The sequence below is a fragment of the Nerophis ophidion genome, linkage group LG26 (genome assembly GCF_033978795.1).
Source record: "Nerophis ophidion isolate RoL-2023_Sa linkage group LG26, RoL_Noph_v1.0, whole genome shotgun sequence".
Classification (NCBI taxonomy): domain Eukaryota; kingdom Metazoa; phylum Chordata; class Actinopteri; order Syngnathiformes; family Syngnathidae; genus Nerophis; species Nerophis ophidion.
Genome location: NC_084636.1, coordinates 4,678,238 through 4,695,915, shown reverse-complemented (window position 1 = coordinate 4,695,915; position 17,678 = coordinate 4,678,238). Strand labels below are relative to the sequence as shown.

Sequence of the window (17,678 nt, the reverse complement as noted above, 5' to 3'; positions counted from 1 at the left end):
ACATACACTCATACAGTAAATGCACACTTACAATACATACGCACTAACAGTACATACACACCCACATACACATTTACAGTACATACACACTTACATACACACAGTACATGCACACCTACATACACATTACAGTACATACACACTTACAGTACATGAACACTTATAGTACTTTCACACCTACATACACACTTACAGTACATGCACACTTACTGTACATACACACTTACAGTACATACACACTTACAGTACATACACACCTACATACACAATTACAGTACATATGCACTTACATACACACATACAGTAAATGCACACTTACAATACATACGCACTAACAGTACATACACACCCACATACACATTTACAGTACATACACACTTACATACAAATTTACAGTACATACACACCTATTTACATACTTACAGTACATATGCACTTACAGTACATACACACCTACATACACACTTACAGTACATACACACTGTACATACTCACTTACAATACATGCACACCTACATACACACTTACAGTACATACACCCCTACATACGCACTTACAGTACATACACCCCTACATGCGCACTTACAGTACATACACCCCTACATACGCACTTACAGTACATACACACCTACATGCGCACTTACAGTACATACACACCTACATACGCACTTACAGTACATACACCCCTATATACGCACTTACAGTACATACACACCTACATGCGCACTTACAGTACATACACCCCTACATACGCACTTACAGTACATACACACCTACATGCGCACTTACAGTACATACACACCTACATACGCACTTACAGTACATACACCCCTATATACGCACTTACAGTACATACACACCTACATGCGCACTTACAGTACATACACACCTACATACGCACTTACAGTACATACACCCCTATATACGCACTTACAGTACATACACACCTACATGCGCACTTACAGTACATACACCCCTACATACGCACTTACAGTACATACACACCTACATGCGCACTTACAGTACATACACACCTACATACGCACTTACAGTACATACACCCCTATATACGCACTTACAGTACATACACACCTACATGCGCACTTACAGTACATACACACCTACATGCGCACTTACAGTACATACACACCTACATACACACTTACAGTACATACACCCCTACATACACACTTACAGAACATACACACCTACATGCGCACTTACAGTACATACACACCTACATACGCACTTACAGTACATACACACCTACATACACACTTACAGTACATACACCCCTACATACACACTTACAGTACATACACACCTACATGCGCACTTACAGTACATACACACCTACATACGCACTTACAGTACATACACACTTACAGTACATACACACCTACATACACACTTACAGTACATATGCACTTACATACACACATACAGTACATGCACACTTACAATACATACACACTTACATGCACACTTACTGTACTTACAGTACATACACACTTACAGCACATACACACTTACAGTACATATGCACTTACAGTACATACACACTTACAGTACATACACACCTACATACACACTTACAGTACATATGCACTTACATACACACATACAGTACATGCACACTTACAGTACATACACACTTACAGTACATACACACCTACATACACACTTACAGTACATACACACTTACAGTACATACACACCTACATACACACTTACAGTACATATGCACTTACATACACACATACAGTACATGCACACTTACAATACATACACACTTACATGCACACTTACTGTACTTACAGTACATACGCACTTACAGCACATACACACTTACAGTACATATGCACTTACAGTACATGCACACTTACAGTACATGCACACTTACAATAGATACACACCTACATACCCACTTACAGTACATGCACACTTACAGTACATGCACACTTACAGTACATGCACACTTACAGTACATATGCACTTACAGTAAATGCACACTTACAGTACATGCACACTTACAATAGATACACACCTACATACACACTTACAGTACACGCACACTTACAGTAGATACACACACTTTCAGTACATATGCAGTACATACTCTGGGTGCAGCGGCGTGCTCAGTTGGGTCCCGAGAGCCTGTCGCCGTGACAAAGCCCCAAAAGTATTTCCGCGAGGATTTTCCTTCTCGCTGGCTCAAAGCGGGAACCCTCACGGGACGTGTTTGGCATCCACTCGCTGCAGACGGCCTGTGATCCCACGCCACTTACTGCTAACTGTCCCTCCTCCCCCCTCCGGCTATGTGATCACCCTGCTTGTGATCCCCCGCGTCCCCCCAGACCTGCCTTCACTGCTCCGTGGAATCTGCCTGCGTGCACGAGCTGTGGATTCATATTCAGGTGCGGATGGCGCTGTAGGAATCAAACACGCGGGCTGACGACCTGCTGGTGAATTCACGTGTCAGTCGTCTGTAACACGCCGGCCGTTTGCCACCGCCGTGACCTCAAGGCGCTTACACGGTGAGCAGCTTAGTTTGGTGACAGAGGCGAGGAAACACCTCCAAGTGAAGTTGGAGGTGGTGCAAGTTCTTGTGATGGGTGCCACCATCATGGGGGGTAAAGATGGGGTCACATTTACAGTCGTTACATTACATTCATTACATTACAGTCCTTATATTACAGTCGTTACATTACACTCGTTACATTACACTCATTACATACATTACATTACATTACCTTACAGTCATTACACAACAGTCATTGCATTACAGTCGTTACACAACAGTCATTACACAACAGTCGTTACATTACAGTTGTTTCATTACAGTCATAAAACATTACAGCCGTTACATTACAGTTGTTGTCATTACACTACAGTCGTTACATTACAGTCATTTTATAAGTCATTACATTACAGTCATTTTATTACAGTCATTACACAGCAGTTGTTAGATTACAGCTGTTCCATTACAGTTGTTGAATTGCAGTCATTACACAAATGTTGTTACATTACAGTCGTTACATTACAGTTGTTAGATTACAGCTGTTACAGTCATTACATTACCATAGTTATGTTACAGTCATACATAACAGTTGTTACATTGTAGTCATTACATTACAGACGTTAAATTACAGTTGTTACATTACCATTGTTACACACCAGTCATTACATTACAGTCGTTACACTACAGTCGTTACATTACAGTTGTTACATTGCAGTTGTTACACGACAGTTGTTACATTACAGTCGTTACATTAAAGTCATTATGCAACAGCCGTTACATTACAGTTGTTACATTACTGTCGTTACATTACAGTTATTACACAGCAGTCGTTACACTACAGTTGTTACACAACAGTCGTTACATTGCAGTCTTTATACTACAGTCGTTATAGTCGTTACATTACAGTTGTTACATTCCAGTCGTTACATTACAGTCATTACACAACAGTTGTTACATTACAGTCGTTACACAACAATCGTTACATTAAAGTCATTACCCAACAGTCGTTACACTACAGTTGTTACACAACAGTCATTACCTTACAGTTGTTTACAGTTGTTACACAACAGTCTTTACACTACAGTTGTTACAGTCGTTAGATTACAGTCATTACACAACAGTTGTTACATTACAGTCGTTACACAACAGTCGTTACATTACAGTCGTTACATTACAGTCATGCATTACATCACATGGGCAAAGATAAGACCTTCTGAAGGAAAGTTCTGTGGTCATAAGAAACAAAAATGGAGCTGTTTGGCCACAATACCCAGCAATAGGAGGAGAAAAGGTGAGGCCTTTTAATCCCAGGAAAACCAATCCTACCGCCAAGCATGGTGGTCGTAGTATTATGCTCTGGGCCCGTTTTGCTGCCAATGGAACTGTGCTTTACAGAGAGTAAATGGGACAATGAAAAGTGAGGATTACCTCCACATTGACGAATGTTTTTTTGACCAACGAGCATGTGCTCCAATCACTCTGTCACAAAATAAAAAGATAAGAGTTGTAGAAATTATTGGAAACTCAAGACAGCCATGACATAATGTTCTTTACAAGTGTATGTAAACTTTTGATTGCAACTGTATGTATACATTGTTGCGTTTGGACCAGATGTTCCTTCAAGGGAATTTAAGTTGCTGGTCAATCCCAAATTATTTTGATGACACATAAACTGAGTTTAAATGATCACCCAAAACAGAATAGGTATTTTGCAATTTATTCCAAAGCTTTGGAGAGACCAACCTAAAAACAACACTTTCTATTTGCGTCACCAAGTTGATCTGAAAACCTGACGGAAGCGCCGTGTTCTTCAATATGTCCCTCGCCCCCACCCTCCAGAACAAATACACATACGATGTGCGCGTGACGTCACAGGTTGTGCAGCTCCTCACATCTGAACATTGTCTACAATCATGGCCACCAGCAGCGAGAGCGATTCGGACCGAGAAAGCGGCGATTTCCCCATTAATTTGAGCGAGGATGAAAGATTTGTGGATGAGGATAGTGATAGTGAAGGACTAGAAAAAAAAAAAGGCGAGGGCAGTGGGAGCGATTCAGATGTTATTAGACACATTTACTAGGATAATTCTGGAAAATCCCTTATCTGCTTATTGTGTTACTAGTGTTTTAGTGAGGTTATATGGTACCTGAAAGTCGGACGGGTGTGGTGACCACCAGTGTCTCCGGTGGGAGGAGGTAATAGTCCGCAGCTGCAGGAGGACGCAAACTCCGCTCATGTCTACAATAAGAGCCGATTTATTAGCACAATTTTCTCTCCGAAACCTGCCGGTTGACATGACCGCTCTGTTCCATAGTAAAGCTTCACCTTCGGGAATGTAAACAAAAAAAAACCGGCTGTGTTTGTGTTGCTAAAGGCAGCTGCAGTACACCTACAGCTTTCTTCTTTGACGTCTCCATTATTAATCGAACAAATTGCAAAAGTTTCAGCAAGACAGATGTCCTTACTACTCCCTGCACCGACGCCGTGGCCGTCAGTGCGGCGGACGATGTTGTCGGAACTTTTGTAGCGTCTCGCTTCCCTTCACGCGGCCTAAAGATAACCACTTGTGAGTCGGCCATGTTTGATGTGCACCAGGTTGTGTTGACACCTGAAAAAGCTTCCCTTTCAGCGCCAACATCAAATAATCAACGGCGGCGTTTGGCGTCGGATTGGGTGGGGGCGGGGGGAAATACACACAGAATCGGCCTTTAATAGTTTTTTATTTCCCAGATGAAAGGGCGGCGGATGTGAGCGATGGCATCATGGTGTCAGATGTGTCGCCAAACAACGTCTGTCTGATATCCTTTTCAAGCCTCTTACGGGGAGATAGCGCTAATGAAAGCGACAGAGGCTTTAATTGGCTTGAAGATAACTTGCATTGAGTTGAGGACATCTTAAACTCAATTAAAGATATCTCCAACTCAATTAAAGATATCCAAATGCCGCCATCGCCGCCGCGCCGCGCAATCAGCCTCTTTTTGCCGGCAATAATATCTTTTGGCTCCGCTCGTGACCTCTTTTGCAAAGTTAGTTTTATCAGTCGCCGCGCCACTTTTATCATCTTCCTGTTGTTGCCGTCTGTCTGCCTGCCGCCGCCGCCGTGTTCGTGCACGGACAGGAAGTCACTCATCCTGCGCCGTACACCCGTTTTTTTCACGACCCGCAAACAATATTACAAAATAAAATAAATTAAAAGAGCAAAGGGGTGAAATGTAACGAGAAAACGCTGGCTCTAATAAGACAAAGTTGCCATTCAGGCTGTTATTGTTCCTTTAAAACTGTCATGGCTCAAACATAATAATGAATCAAAATCAATGTTACAAATTATTGACCTATTCAAGCCTCCAATCACATCAAATATTTCGATTTTAATTGTTTTTGGGGGGAAATATCACATATTTTGTGTTTGCCTTTAAAAACAACCGTAAAGATTATGAATAACGAATACATCTGAGGTTAAACTAGATATTGAGGTGTTGGAATCAAAACAACAATTATACGTATTTTTTTAACCGACAAAAGGCGTAAAACAAACTAAACAAATAATGAAAAGAAGCTTATAAATTACAAATAAATCTGAAGTGTTCAAAGTAAAACAATTATGTATACCTATATATATATATATATATATATATATTGATAGATATAATTGTTTTTATATTTTTTTTACATTTATTTATTCATTTATTTTTTAACAGTGGGGCCCAATAATTTTAGTGGATTTATTTTCAGAACTTGATTGTTAAAGAAAAAAAAAAAGAATCAAAATCAATGTTGTTATGATATATTTAAATTTTTTGGGGTATAATATTGCATATATTCAATTACATAAAGGGCATAAAACAAAAATAATAATAATTAAAAAAAATAAAAGCTTTTAATCAACTAGTACATTGGAATTTTATTCAGACACTTAAGTGTCGATAACATATATATATGATTTTATATATATTATATATATATTTTTTGTGTATATATATTTATATATGTATATATAAATATATATTTATTTTATTTTTTAACAATGTGGCCCTTTTAGATCCCCAATGATTTTTGTGGATTTTTTTTCTGAACTTAATTGTTAAAAAATATTAATGAATAAAATTTAAAGTTCTTATGAACTATTGAACTATTGAAGCCTCCAATCACATCAATTATTCCACTTTTGAAAATTTTGGGGAAATATATCGCATATTTTGTGTTTGTTTGTGGCTAAAAATGGTATCACTAAAAAAAGTGTTTGATATCGATAATTATCGATATTTTTATGACCGGAATTTAGGACCAGGCGACAAAATATATCCGATGATTTCCAATGTTTTTGTTGCTGCACAAAGCGTGTGCCACCTCTCACTCTTGTCTCCTCCCCAGGGCGCTGTGCCAGCTGCGGGGAGAACGTGGTGGGCGAGGGCACCGGCTGCACGGCCATGGATCAGGTGTTCCACGTGGACTGCTTCGTCTGCATGACCTGCAGCAGCAAGCTGCGCGGCCGGCCCTTCTACGCCGTGGAGAAGAAGGCCTACTGCGAGCCCTGTTACGTGGTAAGTCTTTGCCACGCCCTTAAGTCGGCCCTCACCTCACACTTAACTTCGGTTTCAAACACCGAACTATCTATTAAACAAGACAAGAAGCAAGGAATCAGGCCGAGACAGAGTTGAATTTTGCTCATGAGGAGAAACGTTTGGGGCTGCGCACTCGGTTACAGTCTCCCTCCACGCTCTAAGGTGTAACGCCCCCCGCGCTCCTCTATTTATTCAGGGATTCCCTCGTTAACGTCATTGAGGCTGCCTCTAAAGGGAGTGGTCACACATACGCAAAGCAGTACGTGATTATTCAGAACGAGGGTCACACTTAAATTGGCCTCGCTTGTCAGGTTCAAACACCGAACTATCTATTAAACAAGACAAGAAGCAAGGAATCAGGCTGAGACAGAGTTGAATTTTGCTCATGAGGAGAAACGTTTGGGGCTGCGCACTCGGTTACAGTCTCCCTCCACACTCTAAGGTGTAACGCCCCCCGCGCTCCTCTATTTATTCAGGGGTTCCCTCGTTAACGTCATTGAGACTGCCTCAAAGGGAGTGGTCACACATATGCAAAGCAGTACGTGATTATTCAGAACGGGGGTCACACTTAATTTGGCCTCGCTTGTCAGGTTCAAACACCGACCTATCTATTAAACAAGACAAGAAGCAAGGAATCAGGCCGAGACAGAGTTGAATTTTGCTCATGAGGAGAAACGTTTGGGGCTGCGCACTCGGTTACAGTCTCCCACCACGCTCTAAAATGTACAGCCCCCCGCGCTCCTCTATTTATTCAGGGGTTCCCTCGTCAACGTCACTGAGGCTGCCTCTAAAGGGAGTGGTCACACATATCGTGGAAAGCAGTACGTGATTATTCAGAACGGGGGTCACACTTAACTCGGCATCGCTTCTACAAAGATTACTTCTTTTTTCTGCTGAAAAGTCGCGCTGGACGACTTTGATCGACTTCTAACGGCCGCTCTCTTAAGGAGAGGATGGAACTGAATAATCCTACAATGATGTGTTTGCACTGCAGATGCAAAAAGTTCCTTTAACGGCACTCATTTTCGTCAGGTTCAATCACCGAACTATCTATTAAACAAGACAAGAAGCAAGGAATCAGGCAGAGACAGAGTTCCATTTTGCTCATGAGTAGAAACGTTTGGGGCTGCGCACTCAGTTACAGCCCCCCCCCCCCCCCCCACACACACACACACACACACACACACTCCAGCCCTGGAGTAGTTGGGAAAGGGCATGTTCACCACTGTGTTACATTACCTTTTCTTTTAACAACACTCAATAAACGTTTGGGAACTGAGGAAACTAATTGTTGAAGCTTTGAAAGTGGAATTCTTTCCCATTCTTGTTTTATGTAGAGCTTCAGTCGTTCAACAGTCCGGGGTCTCCGCTGTCGTATTTTATGCTTCATAATGCGCCACACATTTTCCATGGGAGACAAGTCTGGACTGCAGGCCGGCCAGGAAAGTACCCACAGTCTTTTTTTACGAAGCCACGCTGTTGTAACACGTGCTGAATGTGGCTTGGCATTGTCTTTCTGAAATAAGCAGGGGCGTCCATGAAAAAGACGGCAGCACATGTTGTTCCAAAACCTGTATGTATCTTTCAGTATTAATGGTGCCTTCACAGATGTGTAAGTTACCCATGCCTTGGGCACTAATGCACCCCCATACCATCACAGATGCTGGCTTTTCAACTTTGCGTCGATAACAGTCTGGATGGTTCGCTTCCCCTTTGGTCCGGATGACACGATGTCGAATATTTCCAAAAACAATTTGAAATGTGGACTCGTCAGACCACAGAACACTTTTCCACTTTGCATCAGTCTATCTTAGATGAGCTCGGGCCCAGAGAAGCCGGCGGCGTTTCTGGATGTTGTTGATAAATGGCTTTCGCTTTGCATAGTAGAGCTTTAACTTGCACTTACAGATGTAGCGACCAACTGTATTTAGTGACAGTGGTTTTCTGAAGTGTTCCTGAGCCCATGTGGTGATATCCTTTAGAGATTGATGTCGGTTTTTGATACAGTACCGTCCGAGGGATCGAAGGTCACGGTCATTCAATGTTGGTTTCCGGCCATGCCGCTTACGTGGAGTGATTTCTCCAGATTCTCTGAACCTTTTGATGATATTATGGAGCGTAGATGTTGAAATCCCTAAATTAGTTGCAAAATTAATTAACTAAACATCAGTGTGTGAATGTGTGTGTGAATGGGTAAATGTGGAAGTAGTGTCAAAGCGCTTTGAGTACCTGAAGGTAGAAAAGCGCTATACAAGTACAACCCATTTAATTGCACTTTGAGAAACGTTGTTCTTAAACTGTTTGACTATTTGCTGACGCAGTTGTGGACAAAGGGGTGTACCTCGCCCCATCTTTTCTTGTAAAAGACTGAGCAATTTTTGGGAAGCTGTTTTTATACCCAATCATGGCACCCACCTGTTCCCAAATTATCAAGCGTTGACCGGTCCGCAGCTACAAAAAGGTTGGGGACCACTGATCTATGTCCCGGACAGGGCAAAAACAAGAGTGATGACACCAGAACGACCAACTGGAAATGACAGGCTTAACTAGTGACATGATTAATAACAGGTGCATGAGTTCAAACAAATTAGGCAGGTGAAACTAATGGTTGTCATGGAAACAAACCAGGGTGCGCAAAAACAGAAACTAATGGAGTCAAAAACAAAACAAACATAATTAAAGCTGCAAGCATCGATGGACGGGACCGCTTTGGCTGCTGCTCCCGTGTCCCAAGCCCAGATAAGCGGTAGAAGATGGATGGATGGATTATTACACGGAGAAAAAGTTGTACACATGTGTTATACATCAGTCTCAGAGTAATAACAGTTGTAAAGTGGCTTGGTTATTTTATAAGGACGCCTTTGTGTCTTCATTTTGAGACTCTAATGCATGGTGAATGTAATGCAGTTGTTGTATTGAAGTGGGAATAGCACACTTCCTGTTGATTTTAGTTGGGGGCGGTCAGTGTATGAAATATAGGTCTCAGTGAGACCTACATTGAGGTTTTTGTTTCATGTGTGTATGACAGTCCTACAGTTTTGTCTGAGCAGAAAGCCCCCGTTTTGTGACAACAGCAGCAGCGCAATGGTTCTTTGCGGGCTTATAAAATCTAAACCGGAGTAGTAATTAAAACTCTTTCTTTAACTTTTAATCGAAGGGTTCAAACTCTCTTCTGAGGTTATTTGAAGCCGAAACGACAAACGTTCTCAGAATAGATAATGTTTGAAAAAAAGCGACATTTTTTAGCCAACTTTTGTATTGAAGTGGGAATAGCAAACTTCCTGTTGATTTAAGCCTTGGGGTCTCAGTGGATGAAATATAAGTCTAACTGAGACCTACGTAGTGGTTTTTGTTTCATGTTTCTACGACTTTCCTACCGGAAGTTACAAGCAGTTTTGTCTGTGTTTTCTTCCCAAGAGCAGTTTTGTCAGTGTTTTATTCCTAGGGGGCCCTAGATGGCAATTTTGAGTTTTGGGGTTTGGTTTTTTTCTTAGATTGCAATATTTGCCAGTCCTGAAGCATGTTAAGGGGGTCAAATTACAGCTCAAAGAGGCGGTGGTATAATAATAATAATAAAACCTTAGAAATACAATAGGGTCCTCTGTCCCTAAGGGACATTCGTTCCCTAATTACTTAGAAATTCAATAGTGTCCTCTGTCCCAAAAGGACATCGGCCCCTTATAATAATAAAACTTTAGAAATTCAATAGGGTCCTCTGTCCCAAAAGGACATCGGCCCCTTATAATAATAAAACTTTAGAAATTCAATAGGGTCCTCTGTCCCAAAGGGACATCGGTACCTAATAATAATAAAACCTTAGAAATACAATAGGGTCCTCTGTCCCAAAGGGACAATCGGTCCCTAATTACTTAGAAATTCAATAGGGTCCTCTGTCCCAAAAGGACATCGGTCCCTAATAATAATAAAACCTTAGAAATACAATAGGGTCCTCTGTCCCGAAGGGACATTTGGTCCCTAATTTCTTAGAAATTCAATAGGGTCCTCCGTCCCAAAAGGACATCGGTCCCTAATTATAATAAAACCTTAGAAATACAATAGGGTCCTCCGTCCCAAAAGGACATCGGTCCCTAATTATAATAAAACCTTAGAAATTCAACAGGGTCCTCCATCTTAAAGGGACATCGGTCCCTAATAATAATAAAACCTTAGAAATTCAATAGGGTCCTCTGTCCCAAAAGGACATCGGTCCTTAATAATAATAAAACCTTAGAAATTCAATAGGGTCCTCTGTCCCAAAGGGACATCGGTCCCTAATAATAATAAAACCTTAGAAATTCAATAGGGTCCTCTGTCCCGAAGGGACATTCGGTCCCTAATTACTTAGAAATTCAATAGGGTCCTCTGTCCCAAAGGGACATCGGTCCCTAATAATAATAAATCCTTAGAAATTCAATAGGGTCCTCCGTCCCAAAGGGACATCGGTCCCTAATAATAATAAAACTTTAGAAATACAATAGGGTTTTCTGTCCCGAGGGGACATTCGGTCCCTAATTACTTAGAAATTCACTAAGGTCCTCTGTCCCAAAGGGACATTGGTCCCTAATAATAATAAAACCTTAGAAATTCAATAGCATCCTCTGTCCCAAAAGGACATCGGTCCTTAATAAAACCTTAGAAATTCAATAGGGTCCTCTGTCCCAAAAGGACATCGGTCCTTAATAATAATAAAACCATAGAAATTCAATAGGGTCCTCTGTCATCTGACATCGGTCCCTAATAATAATAAAACCTTAGAAATTCAATAGGGTCCTCTGTCCTGAAAGGACATCGGTCCCTTATAATAATAAAACCTTAGAAATACAATAGGGTCCTCTGTCCGAAAGGGACATTCGTTCCCTAATTACTTAGACATTCAATAGGGTCCTCTGTCCCAAAGGGACATCGGTCCTTAATAATAATAAAACTTTAGAAATACAATAGGGTCCTCTGTCCCGAGGGGACATTCGGTCCCTAATTACTTAGAAATTCAATAAGGTCCTCTGTCCCAAAGGGACATTGGTCCCTAATAATAATAAAACCTTAGAAATTCAATAGCGTCCTCTGTCCCAAAAGGACATCGGTCCTTAATAAAACCTTAGAAATTCAATAGGGTCCTCTGTCCCAAAAGGACATCGGTCCTTAATAATAATAAAACCTTAGAAATTCAATAGGGTCCTCTGTCCCAAAGGGACATCGGTCCCTAATAATAATAAAACCTTAGAAATTCAATAGCGTCCTCTGTCCTGAAAGGACATCGGTCCCTAATAATAATAAAACCTTAGAAATACAATAGGGTCCTCTGTCCCAAAGGGACATTCGTTCCCTAATTATTTAGAAATTCAATAGGGTCCTCTGTCCCAAAGGGACATCGGTCCTTAATAATAATAAATCCTTAGAAATTCAATAGGGTCCTCCGTCCCAAAGGGACATCGGTCCCTAATAATAATAAAACTTTAGAAATACAATAGGGTCCTCTGTCCCGAGGGGACATTCGGTCCCTAATTACTTAGAAATTCAATAAGGTCCTCTGTCCCAAAGGGACATCGGTCCCTAATAATAATAAAACCTTCGAAATTCAATAGGGTCCTCCGTCCCGAGGGGACAGTCGGTCCCTAATTACTTAGAAATTCAATAGGGTCCTCCGTCCCAAAAGGATATCGGTCCCTAATAACAATAAAACCGTAGAAATTCGATAGGGTCCTCTGTCCCAAAAGGACATTGGTCATTAATAATAATAAAACCTTAGAAATTCAATAAGGTCCTCTGTCCCAAAAGGACATCGGGCCCTAATAATAATAAATCCTTAGAAATTCAATAGGGTCCTCTGTCCCAAAAGGACATCGGTCCCTAATAATAATAAAACCTTAGAAATTCAATAAGGTCCTCTGTCCCAAAAGGACATCGGGCCCTAATAATAATAAAACCTTAGAAATTCAATAAGGTCCTCTGTCCCAAAAGGACATCGGGCCCTAATAATAATAAAACCTTTGAAATTCAATAAGGTCCTCTGTCCCAAAAGGACATCGGGCCCTAATAATAATAAAACCTTAGAAATTCAATAAGGTCCTCTGTCCCAAAAGGACATCGGGCCCTAATAATAATAAAACCTTAGAAATACAATAGGGTCCTCTGTCCCAAAGGGACATTCGTTCCCTAATTACTTAGACATTCAATAGGGTCCTCTGTCCCAAAGGGACATCGGTCCTTAACAATAATAAATCCTTAGAAATTCAATAGGGTCCTCTGTCCCAAAGGGACATCGGTCCCTAATAATAATAAAACTTTAGAAATACAATAGAGTCCTCTGTCCTGAGGGGACATTCGGTCCCTAATTACTTAGAAATTCAATAAGGTCCTCTGTCCCAAAGGGACATCGGTCCCTAATAATAATAAAACCTTTGAAATTCAATAGGTTCCTCCGTCCCGAGGGGACATTCGGTCCCTAATTACTTAGAAATTCAATAGGGTCCTCCGTCCCAATAGGATATCGGTCCCTAATAATAATAAAACCGTAGAAATTCGATAGGGTCCTCTGTCCCAAAAGGACATCGGGCCCTAATAATAATAAAAACCTTAGAAATTCAATAAGGTCCTCTGTCCCAAAAGGACATCGGTCCCTAACTAAACAGAAGACATGACAAATGTGACAACTTCACTGCTTTTGTATATTAAACTCTAATGGATGTATTTTTTGAGGGCCTTACAAGCAGAATAGCATCCGTGGTCATCCATCCATCCATTTTCTACCGCTTATTCCCTTTTGGTGGTCGAGGAGAGGCGCTGGTGCCTATCTCAACTACAACCGGGTGGAAGGCGGGGCACACCCTGGACAAGTCGCCACCTCATCGCAGGGCCATCCCTGTTTCGTGTCTTTCTTAACGATTGCGAACGATAGGCAGAATTCCAAAAGAAAAAAAAGTGCGGTTCCTTTTTAAGTTAAGTTGGAAGGAGCCATGCGGGGAACAAATGATATCACTCCCGCGCGCAGGAAGGGACTTCGAGCGCAGCGTCTCCTAAATCATCCGCCTTGCCAGGCACTCACTGGGATTGTGGTCGCCTCGCCTGGAACTTCTCCAAGTCCGACTCGTGCGCCGGAGACACGAGTTGGGGGGAGTGGGGGGCAGGAAGGGATGACTGAAAGTTTTATTTATGCGTTTCATCAGCATAAATGTTCTTCTGGCGCCGGATCAAAAGTTTCGAGTTTCTTAATGAAAGTCCATCTTTCTTCTCTTGCTCCCATCCTGAGGGAAGGGCGCACGCCTCCCTGCGCCGGCGTGAAGGCGGGGTCTCTGGGGCTGGGGGGACTTTGCCCCCGAGTCCGTCTAGGAATCCCGAAGAGCCCCCCCACCCCCAGTCTTTGTACCTAAATCCCCTAAGGCAGGGGTCAGCAACCTTTTTGAAAGCAAGAGCTACTTCTTGGGTACTGATTAATGCCAAGGGCTACCAGTTTGATACACACTTAAATAAATTGCCAGAAATAGCCAATTTGCTCAATTTACCTTTAATAAATAAATATATATATCTTTTTAAAAAAAGGGTATTTCTGTCTGTCATTCCGTCGTACATTTTTTTCCTTTTACGGAAGATTTTTTGTAGAGAATAAATGACGAAAATAACATTTAATTGAACGGTTTAAAAGAGGAGAAAACAGGAAAAAAATGAAAATTAAAATTTGAAACATAGTTTATCTTCAATTTCGACTCTTTAAAATTCAAAAGTCAACGGAAAAAAATGAAGAGAAAAACTAGCTAATTTGAATCTTTTTGAAAAAATTAAAAATATAATTTATGGAACATCATTAGTCATTTTTCCTGATTAAGATCAATTTTAGAATTTTGATGACATGTTTTAAATAGGTTAAAATCCAATCTGCACTTTGTTAGAATATATAACAAATTGGACCAAGTTATATTTCTAACAAAGACAAATCATTATTTCTTCTAGATTTTCCAGAACAAATTATTCTTAAGAAATCTAAACAAGTTTTTGATTTAAAATTTAAATTTGATTCTACAGATTTTCTAGATTTGCCAGGATAAGTTTTTTGAATTTTAATCAGAACAAGTTTGAAGAAATATTTTAAAAATATTCTTCGTCGAATAAACAGAAGCGAAAATGAAGAATTAAATTAAAATGTATTTATTATTCTTTACAATAAAAAAAAAATAAATGTACTTGAACATTGATTTAAATTGTCAGGAAAGAAGAGGAAGGAATTTAAAAGGTAAAAAGTTATGTGTTTAAAAATCCTAAAATCGTTTTTAAGGTTGTATTTTTTCTCTAAAATTGTCTTTCTGAAAGTTATAAGAAGCAAAGTAAAAAAAAAAAAAGGAATCTATTTAAACAAGTGAAGACCAAGTCTTTAAAATATTTTCTTGGATTTTCAAATTCTATTTGAGTTTTGTCTCTCTTAGAATTAAAAATGTCCAGCAAAGCGAGACCAGCTTGCTAGTAAATAAATACAATTTAAAAAATAGAGGCAGCTCACTGGTAAGTGCTGCTATTTGAGCTATTTTTAGAACAGGCCAGCGGGCGACTCATCTGGTCCTTACGGGCACCGCGTTGGTGACCCCTGTTCTAAGGCGCAATTGACAAGTGTCTAAAAGGGCTGCACAAGCCACGACGACATCCTCGGTTCAGATCCCACATCAGGGCAAGGAAAAACTCAACCCAGTGGGATGACAATGAGAAACCTTGGAGAGGACCGTTGCAATGGGCGTCAAGTGGATCTAGCATAATAGTGTGAGAGTCCAGTCCATAGTGGATCTAACATAATAGTGTGAGAGTCCAGTCCATAGTGGATCTAACATAATAGTGTGAGAGTCCAGTCCATAGTGGATCTAACATAATAGTGTGAGAGTCCAGTCCATAGTGGATCTAACATAATAGTGTGAGAGTCCAGTCCATAGTGGATCTAACATAATAGTGAGAGTCCAGTCCATAGTGGATCTAACATAATAGTGAGAGTCCAGTCCATAGTGGATCCAACATAATAGTGTGAGTCCAGTCCATAGTGGATCTTACATAATAGTGTGTGAGTCCAGTCCATAGTGGATCTTACATAATAGTGTGAGAGTCCAGTCCATAGTGGATCTAACATTATAGTGTGAGAGTCCAGTCCATAGTGGATCTAACATAATAGTGAGACTCCAGTCCATAGTGGATCTAACATAATAGTGTGAGAGTCCAGTCCATAGTGGATCTAACATGATAGTGAGAGTCCAGTACATAGTGGATCCAACATAATAGTGAGAGTCCAGTCCATAGTGGATCTAACATAATAGTGTGAGTCCAGTCCATAGTGGATCTTACATAATAGTGTGAGAGTCCAGTCCATAGTGGATCTAACATAATAGTGAGAGTCCAGTCCATAGTGGATCTAACATAATAGTGTGAGAGTCCAGTCCATAGTGGATCTAACATAATAGTGTGAGAGTCCAGTCCATAGTGGATCTAACATAATAGTGAGAGTCCAGTCCATAGTGGATCTAACATAATAGTGAGAGTCCAGTCCATAGTGGATCTAACATAATAGTGTGAGAGTCCAGTACATAGTAGAACTGACATAATAGTGAGAGTCTGGGCTTCCCTGCTTAGGCTGTTGCCCCCGCGACCCCACCTCGGATAAGCGGTAGAAGATGGATGGATGTCAGTAATTGGTTTGTGGAGGTGTGGGGAAGCAACAAACTGTGACAAGACTCGCGTGCTGACCTGTCTCCTGGTGTCTCGTCCACAGTGGTTGGACCTCAGATAAAAAAGGCCGCCGTGTGGCGAGCGCAGGTCGGAGCTCTCTTGTCTGGCTAATTGTCCGCCTGGCGTGCTCGCCGTCCCGGGCGGGCGTGAGGCCGTGAAGGTCAGACCGCAAAGAAGAGTAATAAGAAGATAAAAGTGATTATACAACATAAAATGTAATCTTGGCCCAACGGACGTTCTCGGCGCGCCAAGGTCTCGGACGGCGAGCGGCGTGAATGTAATTGCGTTCATTATCGGCGGCGTTAGAAAAAAGGGCGGCTGTTTGAATGAAAAGACCGGCGGTATGTGGAGTGGCGTCATTGTGTCGGCGGGGCCGTGACCTGCCAGTCAGCTGGGACGTGATGACGGACTTGATGAGGAACACTTCTTTTCATCTTCTCTCCTCATGTCTTCCAAGTATTGTTTCCTCTCCGCCAATCAGCTGCTTTTATGTCGCCGGAACAAACTTATTTCAGTACATTTTGCAGGGGGTTTTTTTTACAAGTACTTTTCTATAACCTTGCACTTCTGTCCATACAATATGAACATTAAAATGTTCTTTTATTATTGCACAATGAATTAAAAAATATAGTTTTTATTGTTATCTAAATAATTGTTAAAAAAATATTTTTTTAAATGTTTTAAGCGATTATTGACATTAAAGAATGAATTGTATTCATAAACAGAATGACGTTGAAATATTTTGACATATTAATCAATGACTGTGTATATGTTTATTTTGCCAGCCATTATTTTATTTCATTATTTAAAACTAAAAATATGTATACAATAAATAAATAAAAAACAGGTCAAAACTATATATATTTTTTAAATGATTACCGATATGAAAGAATAATAATAA

General features: G+C 40.7%; 1 protein-coding gene across 11 annotated transcripts in view; it reads left to right on the top strand.

Moving 5' to 3' along the window:
* Positions 1-17,678, top strand: part of lpp (LIM domain containing preferred translocation partner in lipoma) — a 515,529-nt gene that overhangs the window by 461,003 nt on the left and 36,848 nt on the right. For all 11 annotated transcript variants that reach the window (XR_009804541.1, XR_009804542.1, XM_061888695.1 and 8 more), the window contains one exon: positions 6,894-7,063. Coding sequence is in view for 9 of the 11 variants with exons in the window: in XM_061888695.1 (XP_061744679.1) it covers positions 6,894-7,063 (170 nt within the window). In the remaining 2 variants the exon portion in view is untranslated. The remainder of the gene's footprint in view (positions 1-6,893; positions 7,064-17,678) is intronic.